The following is a 14609-nucleotide window of genomic DNA, read 5'->3' as shown; positions in this document are numbered from 1 at the left end:
ATTTCAGTTCAAATACTAATGTTCAGTTAAAGACGATCAATTATTACACACAGTGCAGCAAAAAGAGTAACAACTAACATATTATTTATTTTTTTCGATAAGATTCATACTTGTGTGAGTTTAACACAATCGGAACCAGGGGCAAAATTAATGAAAAGTCTTACAACAGCTTTGGAATGCTTTGGCCGATCGGCTTGAAATTAAGTGATGTTTCCTTTCCTTTATCGTTTTAATGTGGTACTAATTTATAATTATGTTGGATGTCCATGTTTACCATGGCAACTGATTTAAAACCACTAATAATCTAGCATTTATCAATTTTGTTTAAAACGTGGACATTTGCATTTGCAGTCAAAAGCATCATGCTTTTCGTGGCCTTAATCTATCATGAAAAGTATCAACATTAGACACAAATTCATGATCACGTTTATCCAACTACATTGCAGGCTAGGAATCCAATATTTCCGCCACAGTGAAGAAAAGCTACTTTGAATTTTTACCTTTAAATGCACAATTTTCTTCGTTTTTGGGGGTACGTTTTTGACAGTTTCCTCATGAAAAACATAAGCAAAACTTTCATAAAATCATCATTTGTTCTGCATAAGTGCCACTTTCGGTTGGAAAAAGTTCAACTTTGTGACAAAAATCAAGAAAACTGATTTTTACCCCAAAAGCGGTTATAGCCCCCCCCCCTCACTCGCCCGTGGCGAATTTTGTGCGAATGGTGTGTGACGTCATTTACATGAAACGCGAGTTTTCAATGTCAAAAGGTCGTGTCTCGCTTAAACTAGGCGGGATGTACAAACACTGGACGTCGTGACACGCAAGTTAATAACGACCTTGTTGCACTGACGCAACAATCTGTTGAGTGATGGCATTGTGTTCCTTTCATCCCTTTTCAAAGGGTTCATATCCGGGGTGATGTTTCTCTATAGGTTTCACAAGTGGGGTGATATTCTGAAAGGACCAATGTGGTTTATGGTCGGCACACGCGAACTAACGTAAGACCCTGATCGATGTTCTCTTTCGGATATTACCAGGAAAAAAATTGCTGATAAATGCCTACTATTTTTGGCGGTCGGCGATTTTGACCAATTTGAATTGGAAGTCGGTATCGTAATATCGTGTTTTTTTATTGTACTAACCAATACATTTTTGTGGGCTCGCTATACCCTTTCTTCTATTCCATTCGGTTACCAGTTCCAGTCTACCAATTAACGTACTGATGAGAAACGTTTAGGCTACATGTATACTGCATGCGAGAGAGGAATACAGAAAGAGTCCAGGCAGTGGCAGATCTGGGGGGGGGGGGATTGTTAACACCCTCCCCTCTTTTGGGCCACAAACAATAGCAAAATCATGCATACAACAAGGGCGGATCCAGAACACTATTTTTTTTGGGGGGGCCAAAAAAAATTTGGTCCCCCAAAAAAGTGGGTCCAAAAAATTACGGCGTGGGGTTCGGGGCCCGCTTAAGGGCCCCGAATTTTTTTTTTATTCTAGATGCTCTGTGGTGCGATCTGAGGCAATTTCTGACCACTTTAACCAATGTTTTTTTGAGGAAAAGATAGCGGTGTACTCATTGCCTGCCTTTATTGCGATGTCACATAAAAAAAAAAAAAAAATTGTTTCGTTTTTTTTTGGGGGGGGGGGTGGGGGCATGGCCCCCTTTGCCCCCCCCCCCCTGGATCCGCCCTTGGCATACAAAAGTGCCTTCGACCCAGCTCCAACACCGAAAGCTTCCCCCGTCTCCTTGCCTTGAGCCAAAGCTCGATCTGTCCTCTCCAAGCCATTCCAGGTTAATTGCAGACCAGTATTTACTGTCGCAGACCTCAGTGGTATAATTTACATGTCATGGTAATGCAGTTTCACCAGGCGCGGTTCTAGAACAAATATTTTTTGGGGGCTTGCAGGGTGGATCCAGAATTTTTTCAGGGAGGCGTGCTGAAATGTAGACCGGTTATTTTCTCCAGACACTTAGGCCTCCGAAAATCAATAGGTGGGGAGCGCCAATAAAATCCTAAAATCATTCACACTATATTAACTACAAATGCACGCTTGTCACGACTATTTCTTTAGGGGGAGACCGTTCGCATGTACACATGTACATCACAATCCTTCTTTTTGCTAATACAATTTTTTTTTTTACGGAATTTATTTTTGGGGGCTAGACAAAAATTTTGGGGGCTAAAGCCCCCCTAGCCCCCCCCCCTCCCGTAGAACCGTGCCTGAGTTTCACTTAAAGTATGACGATTCGCTTGAAGTCAATTGATTTCAATGAATGAATGGGATGTTTGTGGTAACACCATTTGATGTAGGCTATGAGTGTACGTGTGGTTCTGAGAATTCTTTCGTTTTGACCTCGACACAATCTTCACCTAGGCGTATAGGCCTATATGCCCACGCATTTATTGTCATGCAAATAAATAATATGCATGGTACCTTTGCAACACAAAACAAAAACCTGGTCAGGGTCAAGTTTTTGTGTTGTTTGGTATTTGTTCCCTTCGGTTCGTGTTGGTGATAAGCACTTTGTGAATGAACAGTGCCTGCATGTACGTCATGAGAAATTACAGCCTGTCCCATGCTTTATTTGCGTCTTATGATTGTTTGGATCTTCATTGTTGAGAGTGCGTGTTGGGGGAAAGCCACCATTGAGAGCTTCATTGTAGTTTATAGCACCTGCAGGAATAAATAACAGTGCGGAACTTAACTACGCATTACCTGAAACGCAGGTTCAAGTTTTTTATGACTGCCATCGTCATGTCGGCCATGCAAGGACAGTCTGCCTTCGTTTTGGATGCGACAAATCGGCATCCTACCGAACAATCCGTTCGATCTAATCAAATCCAGCCGCATGACGAACAGATTAACCGTGGCCAGAGCGAACCTGAAGATCGGAGCGGAGGGCCGTGCTTCATGTAAGTGTGGAACCAGTTCATCCAATTAATCCTATCAATTAGTTATTAATCCTATTATATTAATTCTATCAAATGTAAATCCTCCAGTCCCAATTCATGTCACAAACTATTCAGATGAATTGTGGCAAAGGCACTCTACTGGGTGAGTAAAAAAAACGAAATGTCGGGACCATTGTTTTTAGTGACGTTCTGCATGTAGCACTTTCGAAATGTGAAAGCCTAACGTATAAGCTTGCTTTTAGTACAAAAATCATTCAAATCACGCATGTCTTTTCAAGTTACGGAATTTTAAACACAACCACCATTTTAAAATTCTATCCACGGATCACAAAAAAATTAAGTGTTATTTCAGCGAAACGAAAACAAATCACATATAGGGATGTGTGTGAATTGTTTTCGTTTTGCTGATCCGTGGACAGAACTTTAAGGCCAAAAAAAAAAGTCTCCGGTTTCTAGTATGCGCGCGCGTCGCCGTAGCCATGCGCGTCGGCAAAATGAAAAAAGATTTTTTTTCAATAAAAGATGATGTCTCAAAACTGCCAAACTCACTGGTTTGACTGGAATCCTGCTGCTGTACAATGGGTTATGATCGAGAATAAGCTTTATGTGGTCTCTCTGGACTCCCATATATTTTCACTAAGTTTAGTCGGGCACCAATTGCAGTCCTCAGCCGACATTTGAAGCAAAAAAAACAGGTAAAAAAAAAAAAAAGCCGCGTCGACGCACCACTTTTTGGGCGAGCTCCATACCAGAAACCGGAGACTTTTTTTTTGGCCTAAAACGGTGATTGTGTTTAAAATTCCGTAACTTGAAAAGAACATGAGTGATTGGAATGATTCTTGTTCTACAAAAAGCTTATGAATTGGGCTTTCATATCCTAGATTTTGAAAGTGCTATACATGCAAAACTTCACTAAAACAATAGTCCCGACATTTGGGTTTCCTTTTTTTTTCTCACCCTGTACTATGTTCGTCCCCTCTTACTTAATTGTGGTATAACTTGATATTGACTTCTTTCTCATACCTAGTGTTCTCATAACCTCTTTATAACCTTTTTATCACGAGTATATAGCAGATGTGCCTGTCCTTTCGGCTTACCAGATATTATATATTTTCCAATGAGATTTTTTTCTCGAAAGAGAATGGTAAAAAAGTCTCGCTACCATTAATGTATTCGCCATCCACAAAGATAAATCGAGATCGATGGATCGCAAAGTGGAATAAATTACATACAGGAAGTGCTCTATGCAATACTTTCTCAAGAATTCGAGCCCTCTGTCGGTTGGCCACTTAGTGTTAATGATCAGTTCTTTGCAACATATTAGTGTTCCTAAAATTTGCAGAAAAAGTCCAGATGTCACTGATCAGCAATTCTATAAGTTATATGTTGTTTTCCGGCGTTTCAGCTGAAATCTCAGTACCCCCGCCCTTGTTTAAATTCCTTCTTCATAATTACCTAAGACAGTTTACCCATTCCTATTTGTAAAGAGCCCGTCACTAAAAGGAGATTTTTAAGCTCTGGCAACACAGCTTCTACAAGTCACTCGGGTGTTGGTCGGTCGGTCGGTCAGTCGGTCCCCAGTCCCTCCCCCAGAAAAACAAACAAAAACGAACCCCCTAACACACCCATAAAACTGTAAGTACCAAATTATAACTGTCCAAAAAGCAAACAAAGTACATTAAATATTTGATTAAAATTGTTCGTGTGTGCTACGAACTTAAGAAGCTATACACCTGTCACTGTACATCACCCCTGCCTCTGGCCCTGTGTCATTTTTACGAGTCTCAGGGCGTTCGAGTGAGGATACGATTGCATTACGAAGGTCACTATTATTTTGCATTGTGACTTTCAACAAAATGGGGAAATTCTTATTTCAATTGCCAATCACGACTAAGTGAGTAATTGTATAATTTCATGCAAGACCGCCAGAGCTTATCATGCATTCACACTTGTTTAGCAAAACGCGCGAGGCACATACCACATGGCAAGAGGGGTGTTTCCCTAAAGATGAGGTAAAATTGTTGCACAAAATCGTTGGAAAATGCTGAATTTTCACTTGTTTTGACTTGGTGGCCGAAAGGTGATAAATTGGAGTAAATGTACTTGGCCGGTATTAAACAAGTTCGTTTAAAACCGGCTATAGGGACCTGGAAGCGGATAATGACCCTCGCCTTCGGCTCGCGCGGGCTAGAGCGCTAGTCGGTTTTAAACGTACATGTACTTGCTTAAACCGGACCAAAAGCTCATCATGTATTCCATTATTAATGTTTATAGGTACGCCAGGATCTTGAGCCGTTTCTGGTACGTGATTTGTTTGTTGGTGTTTCTGGCCTCTGCTGCCTTTGCTGTCGTAGTGTTCACTTTGTACGATCTGCCAGACTTCACAGATCCCAGTAAGGTACGTCCAGCAGCAACTGTCAGAAATTACAGCAAGTGTACAAGTAACATATATTGTAGCCTTGTGAGATTATAGACTGGGTTTGTATAATCTCCTACCAACTGGAATAATTGACAATTGAATAAGATGTTGTGGATTATCCTTACCTTGTTGAATTATGTAGGGAGTGTGACCTAGTGGTTAGGGTTCGTGACTCATGATCAAAGGGTCAGGGGTTCGAATCCAGCTGCTGATCAAATCGTGTGCCCTTGGGCAAGCCACTTCACCCCCACTTGCCTCTCTCCACCCAGTGTATATGGGTACCGGCTGGGGAGTAACCTGCGAGTGACAAAATTTAACATAACCCTGATTCTGACATAAGTGTTCTTTATTTTTATTTTTGTCATTTGCTCCATCTGCAGGGCTACCAACCTCGTGGCACAGATATAGCATCACGTGTATTCAGCTTCCAAAACCTTCTGCATGATTCCGAGGATCTCCTGGTCGACCATCCATCTCGTGTGGTGAATTCCCAATCCTCTAATATGACCCAAACACCTGTTGGTTGGTGTTGGCTGACCAAGGAGACAGAAGAAGACAAGAAGAATCTGGAACCTGCCCCGGGCATTCAGTTCTGCAATTCCATTTGTAAGGCTTGTATAAAAACCAAATTGCTATGCATGTATTATACAGGGTATCCCCCCCCAAAAAAAATAAATAAAAATAAGGTAGCACACAAACAATGGGATAATTATGATCAAGCTATGACTAAAATGACCATAATAATGGTTTATCTTAAACTAGGGCAGTGATCTTTCTTGGATGCATTCCTCTGATCATGTACACTGAGTTTCATTGTTTTAAAAATGGTACGCAAAAACCGTCTTTGGACAGTTTCGGGTAAACTGGTAAGAGCACAATCAAACATAAGACAGGTTCAAGGACAATAATTTGTGAAATGTTAAGCAAAGCAGACTTACTGCCAGTTGATAAGCTTACTCATTCAGGATCAACACCTTGCATGTACGTTTCACCTTCCACATGTCCACCGACCCTTTCAGTACAAAGCCCTCAGCATTGACGCATATCTTCCATTGTCCATCTCACCATTATTGCAGGTTGGTCACGTAAATTTTCCACCTCGTGCCAAATGCAGGCCTGTAAATCCTAAAGGCTGAATAGCCTGCAGGCTGGAACCTTGTTCTTTAAATAGCCACCCCCCCCCAAGAAAAAGGTCATATATAATCCAGTGATCTACAGAGGTCTTCCACAGCATGATTTAGTACGATTACTTTGTTTCCAAAAGTTCCTGAAAACGATTCCTGACAGCAATGAGTCTGTTGGCCTGGGTAAACTGTTTTGGATCCCCTCCCCCACCGCCAATTATGTTGGAAGGTACATGTAACAATTATTCCATGATGGTTGAAATGCAATTCGCGTTGTGGAACGGAACAAGATAATGATGGAAATCCTGTGTTTTGTTCATGTTTTCTTGAACATCCCGGCCGTCAAGCTACTGTCTTATGTCTGGTTGTGTTCACTATGTTTTATCCAGAACTGTCCAAAACGTCATATCGTATACCCGATGCGGATGTCGTTTGGGGAAAAAATCGCTACCAAGAGTTCATTCTCCACCCTATACGGAGGCCTCGGCCGGCGGGCAAACGATGCTGCTACATTTATATTATCACTTTTTTTGTGGGTTATTTACACCCTGTATAAACACTAGCAGTCAAATATTTTCCGTGGCAAATGCCCGCATGCACTGCTGCTTCCAGGCTGCTGTGTTTTCCCAGCACAGAGCTATCCCATTTCCATATTTTCTTTATCTCGTCAAAGTTTCGATTGTTTTTCTTTCCTTGTTTGCTGTCAGAACTACGTCTGTGGAGATATATTATGGTATCTCCGCAAACTACACGGCAAGGACTCAATCGCTTTTACTTCCGTTTATTTTGTTGAAAAACTTTGTGATGTCTTCTAATAAACTTTAAGTTCATCTCGTCTTTCATTTTTGTTTATTGTTTGAATTTTTACGATTTACGGACTTTGTCAATCGAATCTAATGTGGTGATTTTCCATTCCTCTGAAAACCAAAACCTCATGAAGAGCTTAATTTGAGAGGTCTTAGTCATGTGTGGTCTCAGTCATAATCGTAGGTTATTGCTATTGTTTCTCACCATATACACAACTTGTTTCTGTTACAGGCTTTACTTCAAGAAAGCAGGAATTTGTAGTAAACTGAAACAAGTTATTTTTTTACACCCAACCCTGTTGTACTAACAAAATCAGACCCCAAAACGTAGTGTCAAACACTGCTTGTCTTCTTTCAAGTAACATTACAAAGCAACAGTTAACTTGTTATTCCCTCAGTGCTTTAGTTCATTTTAAATATTTTCATTTCTGCAGGGGACTGGGATGACACGGTTGCTACATTAGTCTTGGAGAGCGTGGACGGTAACATACTAACGCCAGAAGCTCTCAAGTCAAGTTGCAAAGCAGAGGAGCGCTATGTAACATCCCACCCGGCTTACCAAGACCACTGCCTCTGCCGCGGTAACCACACCGACAGTGACTGTCCTAGTGTCTGGTCAATAGGCAACTATATAGCCCTGCTGTCCAACAAATCATCCTGCGCAGATATCGAAGAGGAAGATATAAGCCGCACTGTCGACTTGTGTAAGCTTTGCGCGCCATTTCTGTATAACGTGTCTGGGGCGGATTTGTTAAAATCTAACATTTCGGACGATTTCCCTTGCGAATGCGCCGAACACAACTTTGCAATTCACACTGTGCTGTATTACCTGCTTCCCACAGAATTCAGTCTGAATATTATCAGAAATACAAATCCTTTGATTTCCCCTTTCACCCTTGTGTTTTTCCCGATATCAGGACGCAGTGAGAGAGTTGCACTGGATACCATTTATGTAGAGAACATAGAAAACAAGCCAGACTCTGATGGGGTAACAAAACTTAAAGCCGTTGAATTTTTCATAAAGTTTGAAGTATTTCCTCGTCTCTTGTACTCTGATAGCTTATACCTCGGCATTGCTGGTGCCGCAATTTTCCTTCTCATTTGGGTTTACTGCGGATCCATTTTGGTAACTTCAGCAGCCGTGGTAAACGCCGTTCTGTCACTCGTCTTGGCTTACTTTCTCTACACTTCTATCTTCCAAAGACCATTTTTCCCCTTCGGTAATGTTGTTACTGCAGTCCTGATTATTGGGATTGGCGCGGACGACACGTTTGTGTTCATGGACTTGTGGAAGAAGTTCAAATCGGAGTTGGGTGATCAAGATCTACCAAGACTTCTTCATAAAACCCTACGTCACACCGCTGCGACTATGTCTGTGACCAGTTTGACAACAGCCTCAGCTCTTTACACAACGGCCGTCAGTGATATCCCCTTCGTCAAATGCTTCGCTGTGTTTGCAGGCACAGCTATTGTGATGAATCTGGTACTAACAATGACTCTTCTTCCAGCTGTAATTGTCATGCAACACAAATTGACCATTTGGTGTTGCTCTTCGCTCACTTGTAAACCGAAACGAGACATCAAGGAGATGATCTTCGAACGCCTGAATGTGTTTCACCAAAACCTGGTTCCTTTTCTAGTACTGAAGTTGCGTTGGATATGGATAATCCTGTTTCTTTCTTTAATGGCAGGGAGTGTGGTTGTAGTTTTCTTGTATCCAACCCTTAGGCTACCCGCAACTCCCATATTTCAGATCTTCGCAAGTTCTCACCCTTTCGAGCAGTTTGATTTTATTTACCGGGATCAGATGTCGTATTTGAAGAGCAAATTCCCAGATCACGTGGGCAGTATCGTATGGGGTGTTCAAGCTGCCGATAATGGCGATACCTGGAATCCGGACGACTTGGGAACACTCTCGCTAGACGAGAGTTTCCAGTTATCTGATCCCGAGGATCAAACCTGGCTTCTTGATTTCTGTCGCGACTTACAAAGCCAACCGTTTTACAGGGCGGGTCAGGCAACGGGTTGTTTTATCGAGGATTTCATTAGCTTCATGAAATCCCCAGACTGCGCGAATCCACTCATTGGCTTCAATTTGTCTCCCTGTTGTAATCAGTCGGGGTTCCCTTATGAACCAGCTCTGTTCACTTCTTGCGTCGCAAAGTATACTAATGCGGGCTTCCTACCGACTGTGTTCCTCCGGAACAAAGATTCAGAGATTGCTGTCTTGACTGTACCCTTCCAAACAACCTATCCAAGTAGTTTTAACTATGACACAAGCAACGAATTTTGGACGACTGTAGATGCTTGGGTCCGAGAGAAAGTCGACTCAGCACCTGTTTCTTTGCAGAGAGGCTGGTTCGTATCTGATTCTATCGCAATTCGCTTCTATGATCTCCAAGAGAGTCTTCGTAAAGGTGTCCCAGTCGCTATGCTGTTAACTTTGGCAACAGCATCCCTGATACTTTTTCTGACTACACGGAATATCTTGCTGACGCTCTGGGCTATGTTAACCATAACCAGCACTGTCTTTGTCGTTGTGGCAATCCTTGTTCTTCTTGGCTGGGAGTTGAATGTTGTAGAGGCAACCATCATTACATTGGCTGTGGGTCTGTCCATAGACTTTACCATTCACTACGGAGTTGCGTACAAACTCTCGCCGTTGAAAACCCGAAGGCAGCGTGCGCGCTACTCTCTGACAACCATGACACCGCCCATCTCGATGGCTGCTCTGTCATCGTTCCTGGCAGGGGCTCTGGTTCTGCCCGCTAGGGTCCTCGCTTACTACCAGATTGGCCTGTTCTTGATGCTTGTGATGGTTGTTAGTTGGGTTTACGGTACGTTCTTCTTTCAGTCTCTGTGCACAGTGGCTGGACCACAGAACTTTTGTGGGGATGTCCCGTACCCAGAGGTGTCACAGAAGTTCCCCCAAAGTGACCAAGACCTGGGCAAGGATGTAGAAGCTGGCTGCGGACTGCAGACAAGCAATAATACACTCCCTCCTACGAAAGGAATCTTTACAATCACACCTGTCGAATAGATTAGGCTTACATGGCCTGATGATTGCATGGCCAAAGTACAACTATGGATAAAATTACGGATACTCCATGTGAAGTTACTCACCCTTTTCCACAACAGTGTGGCTCTGAGAAGATTGGATAACTGATTGCGGTTAATATCTTTTCATATGGCAAAGCACACTGAAACAAGCGTCGAGATTTTACTCTGGTTAAGTCTTCTCACCTTAATACTTTTCTTTTCCCAAAACTGTTCCTCAGTTAGAAATTCACTTTAATTTTCAAAGAATGAAATTTGGGACTGCAAAACCGGAAGTGAAGATCAATATCATACAGATTGAAATACTTTGAAAATGTATCACTTGAGTTGAAACTTGAGTTAAAGATGTATCTTTCTCTCTTACTTTCAGTCAGAGAGAGAGCAAATTAAAGTTTCACTCTTTTGAAATAAAAGTAACCTGTTTTGTGTTTGTCTTTGCTCCATGCACTGAGCAGTCCCATTCAATACATTCTTGCAAAGTCTGCACATGCAGAACTAGTCATATCTGAGACAGTTTACCTATTTCTTTTGGTAAAGAGCTCGCCACTTGGGTGGTTTTAAACCGTTCTGCGCCACATTGTGCAGTACGCACCGCGCGCGTACCGATTTCCATAAAAGAAGCTCGTTTTACACTATACACGCGAGGCAGATACCGTAGACACGGCCGGATGAGTGTTTCACAAGACTTGAAGAAAATTGTTGAAGAAAATTGTCTGAAAATATGTGTGAAGTATTGACATGTTTCGACTTTTTGACAGAAAGGTACTCATGAATTGGAATAAATTATGCGCTTGGCCGGTATTAAACAAGTACGTTTAAAACCGGTTAGGGGATTGGTCGTGGATAATTTTTTTTTTTTTTTTTTTTTTTTTAGAGTTCGTGGCCTCTTTCATGCGATTGTCATCTTAAAAAGTGTCGATGCTCATATCTTAATCACGATAAAGGAAGTGACACGGGCGCAGATACATTGGGTTTTTTTTCTCCAAAAGGAGTTAATGCGAAAATTGAAAAGAAGCGTAAAGAAGCATAACTCAGAATAAACATTTTTTTTTTATAATTGACTGCAGGATGGCCAGTTCCTATGCCAGTGCTTATAGAAAAGTAATACAGCCGATGCCTTTGTTGATACAGCTATTTGTATGCACATGATTTGTGTGGTCATATGGCTTTGTGCTAGTGGTGTTGGCCCATTCTATATTAGTATATTTATTGTTTTATTGTATTGTATCGTCTTGTATTGATATTATTATTTACACTCAGGAACATTTTCTTAGGAAGTTTCTACTCCCCTAAAATGTATAAAAACCATTTGACATCCCTTTCTGTGTAATTTTATTCAAAAGTACACTTCTTGTAACATTTAAAACTGTCCATGTTTCCTGGACAATGGAGGTCGCTGTTTCTGTCATGTCATTTCAGGAAGTCAATGTTCAGATTAGGTTTTTGGGGGGTTCAAATTGTGAACCCAAACTTTTACTCATTGAAAACATTTGTGAGAAAAGTTTGCTCATTGATTTGCTGCCATGTTTTGACACAACAGAGAATCACCTAAGAAAAGAAAATGTGTGACAGCAAACTATCCAAAAATCTAGCAACTTCTGGTGCTGATAAATAGCTGTAACATTGAGGTTTCTGCCTGAACTGACATACTTTTGCTCATGAATAAATTGTAAATTCGCATGATCATAAAAACCAAAACAGGCACCAATATAGGCCTACCCTTGAAAATGACAAAATGAAAATTTAAACTACGGTTAAGGAGGACACAAAGGTTTATTTCCTAGGATTGCATTCAGAAAAATTACATTGCATGGGTCCTTTAAACTCATAGTATATTTTAAAAAAAACCGTACTGTACAGTTTGTGGCAATAAACTTGAGATATTTTATTTTAATTAACATAAGATAGATCATTTAGTTTTTTCAAATATTGCTTTGTATATGTACAGTGTGCGGTTATAGGAAAAATAAGGGAATAACAATGGGGCATTATTATTTGTAAACAAAAGGTTGTTAGATAGCCGTATTGATTTGTCAGGAAGTGCTGCAAAGAACCATTTTTCTTCTTTAAATGCATGTGTTTTAAATGATTCCCATATAGAATGTTTTACCTACTTTACATGAAATAAAAGAACTATATTGCAGAAATTTGAATACCGTAAGTGTGTGTGTGTGGGGGGGGGGGGGACGAACAGAAGTCGATATTTCGGGCAACAATGAGCCAACAGCCTTTATTTGTTTGGAAAATTGTATACGGCAGCGTCGTTAGTCGTAGGCCTATAATACGTGTGCTAAACCTACTTATCGTTACGCAACAATGCATATGAACACTATTGTACAATGTTACGTTGGCTTTTAGAAAAATGCATCATGTGCGTTCTGGAGCGGAAGAGGAATTTTTGTGGGGTGGTGGTGAGGTGGGGGGGGGGGTGTCCAGGCCCGTTAGATGTTTATATCGATTGTTGCCGACAGGCGGGCAGGCATTTTTTGTGTGTGAGTCAGGCCGGGGGCCGGGGGGGGGGGTGTTTCGACCCCGTCTGGATCCGCGCCTGACTTCTACTCTTTGTATTCTGTGGTCAGATACAGATTCTGAACTCCGCCATTACTATTTAACATTATAAGGACGTCTTTGAAAAAGGAAATAATTTGTTCAACGGATTTGTTTGTTAACACTGTAAATCAGGCCTCTGTTCTGTTCGCTGTTTCCAACAGTCTTTCATTAGTCTGTAATCAAACATTATTTTCCTGAAAAATAATGTGAACAGTACGTCTTCATCCTCAATTCTATATAAAAAAAAACTTGATACAAAAATAACCCTTTATAAAAGGACTGGGTTATTTTGACCATCTCACAGCCGGGGGGGGGGGGGCAAGATCTCGGCCATCGAGTGACAAAACTTATGAGACTCGGTACACAGATTCGTCATTTTTAATTTAAAAAAATAAAACACTCTTTGTGCAGACGATAACTCAAGAATAAACACATTGCATTGAACTGAAATTTCGCTTACTAATTGTGGGGGCATATAATGACATAAACAATGTGGGGGTCCGCATGCTTCCGAGCAACAGTGATTAGAATCGCTTTTGCGGTCCCTGACCCACATAATCGTTTTCTTTGTGATTTTTTGTGTCTTACTGATTATTGTTCAACTCCCAGTTGGGAAGCCCACTCCGGCTGTCATTTAAAGTGCATGCCCTCTACTTCATGATTTTTTAATAATTTAAATTACATGTTTATACGTTCCTGTTGTTGTGCGTTTTCAACAACTTTTGTGTAATTTTTGTTTGGTTTTGTATCACTGTTTGTAACTCTTTGTTGAGGTCGAATAAATAATAATAATAATAATAATAATAATAAATTGCAAGGGGACAGGAACCATGGAAGAAAAAAATATATGCAACGACATTAAAAAAAATACGGTGTGTAAGGAAACACCCTAAATATTTTTTTCTGCCATCAATTTCTTCCAAAAAGAGGGTGCGTTACACAAACACTGGTAAACACCGTCTTCAATGCGGATCATGATCTGCCATTATACACAAATAAAACACACATTGTGGAGACAATAACTCAAGAATAACGCATTGCATTGAATTGAAATTTCGTCCAATAATTGGCAGTGATATGATATTATACACAAGACTTTTGAAAAATTACGGGAACCGCCGTGTAAGAATACATTTAATATGATTTAAGGCAAATAAAGTGTATTAATCGCGGAAAATTCAATCCGAATTCAAGTTACTTTTAATTGAACAAAGGTAAAACACTCTTTGTTGAGACAATATCTCGAGAAAAACAATTTGAATTGAATTGAAATTTCGTCCAATAATTGGCCGTGGTATTTCACACAAGTGTTGTGAAAACTGACGGGAACCGTGGAAGAATACATTTAATATGATTTAAAGAAAATACAGTGTATTAATCGCAAATAATTCAATCCGAATTCGAGTCACTTTCAATTGATCAAAAGTAAAACACTCTTTGTGGAGACGATAGCTTAAGAAAAGCATATTGCGTTGCATAAATAAAATCGTCTAAAGATTGGTCTATTTATATTTACATGACTGGTTTAACAAAAATAACGGGAACTATTGAAGGATACATTTAATATCATTTAAAGAATATACCATGGATTTATCCGCAAAGAAAACTCCGAAATCAAGTCACTTTTAATTGAACAAAAATAAAACACTTTTTGTGCAGACGATAACTCAAGAAAAACGCATTGCATTAAATAGAAATTTCGTTCAGTAATTGGTTGTGATATTATTACATT

The 14609-nt window shown here is 40.5% G+C and overlaps 1 protein-coding gene across 1 annotated transcript; it reads left to right on the top strand.

The window, feature by feature from the left end:
* Positions 1 to 2511: 2511 nt before the first annotated feature.
* Positions 2512 to 12488, top strand: LOC119726593 (protein dispatched homolog 1-like). The gene is made up of 4 exons (XM_038198331.1): positions 2512 to 2921; positions 5196 to 5319; positions 5721 to 5946; positions 7705 to 12488. The coding sequence occupies exons 1-4, from the start codon at positions 2749 to 2751 to the stop codon at positions 10308 to 10310; spliced, it is 3129 nt and encodes a 1042-aa protein (XP_038054259.1). The 5' UTR covers positions 2512 to 2748; the 3' UTR covers positions 10311 to 12488.
* Positions 12489 to 14609: the final 2121 nt, after the last annotated feature.

Source organism: Patiria miniata, unplaced genomic scaffold, assembly GCF_015706575.1.
Source record: "Patiria miniata isolate m_02_andy unplaced genomic scaffold, ASM1570657v1 HiC_scaffold_2, whole genome shotgun sequence".
NCBI classification, from domain to species: domain Eukaryota; kingdom Metazoa; phylum Echinodermata; class Asteroidea; order Valvatida; family Asterinidae; genus Patiria; species Patiria miniata.
This window is presented reverse-complemented; position numbering and strand designations above follow the sequence as displayed.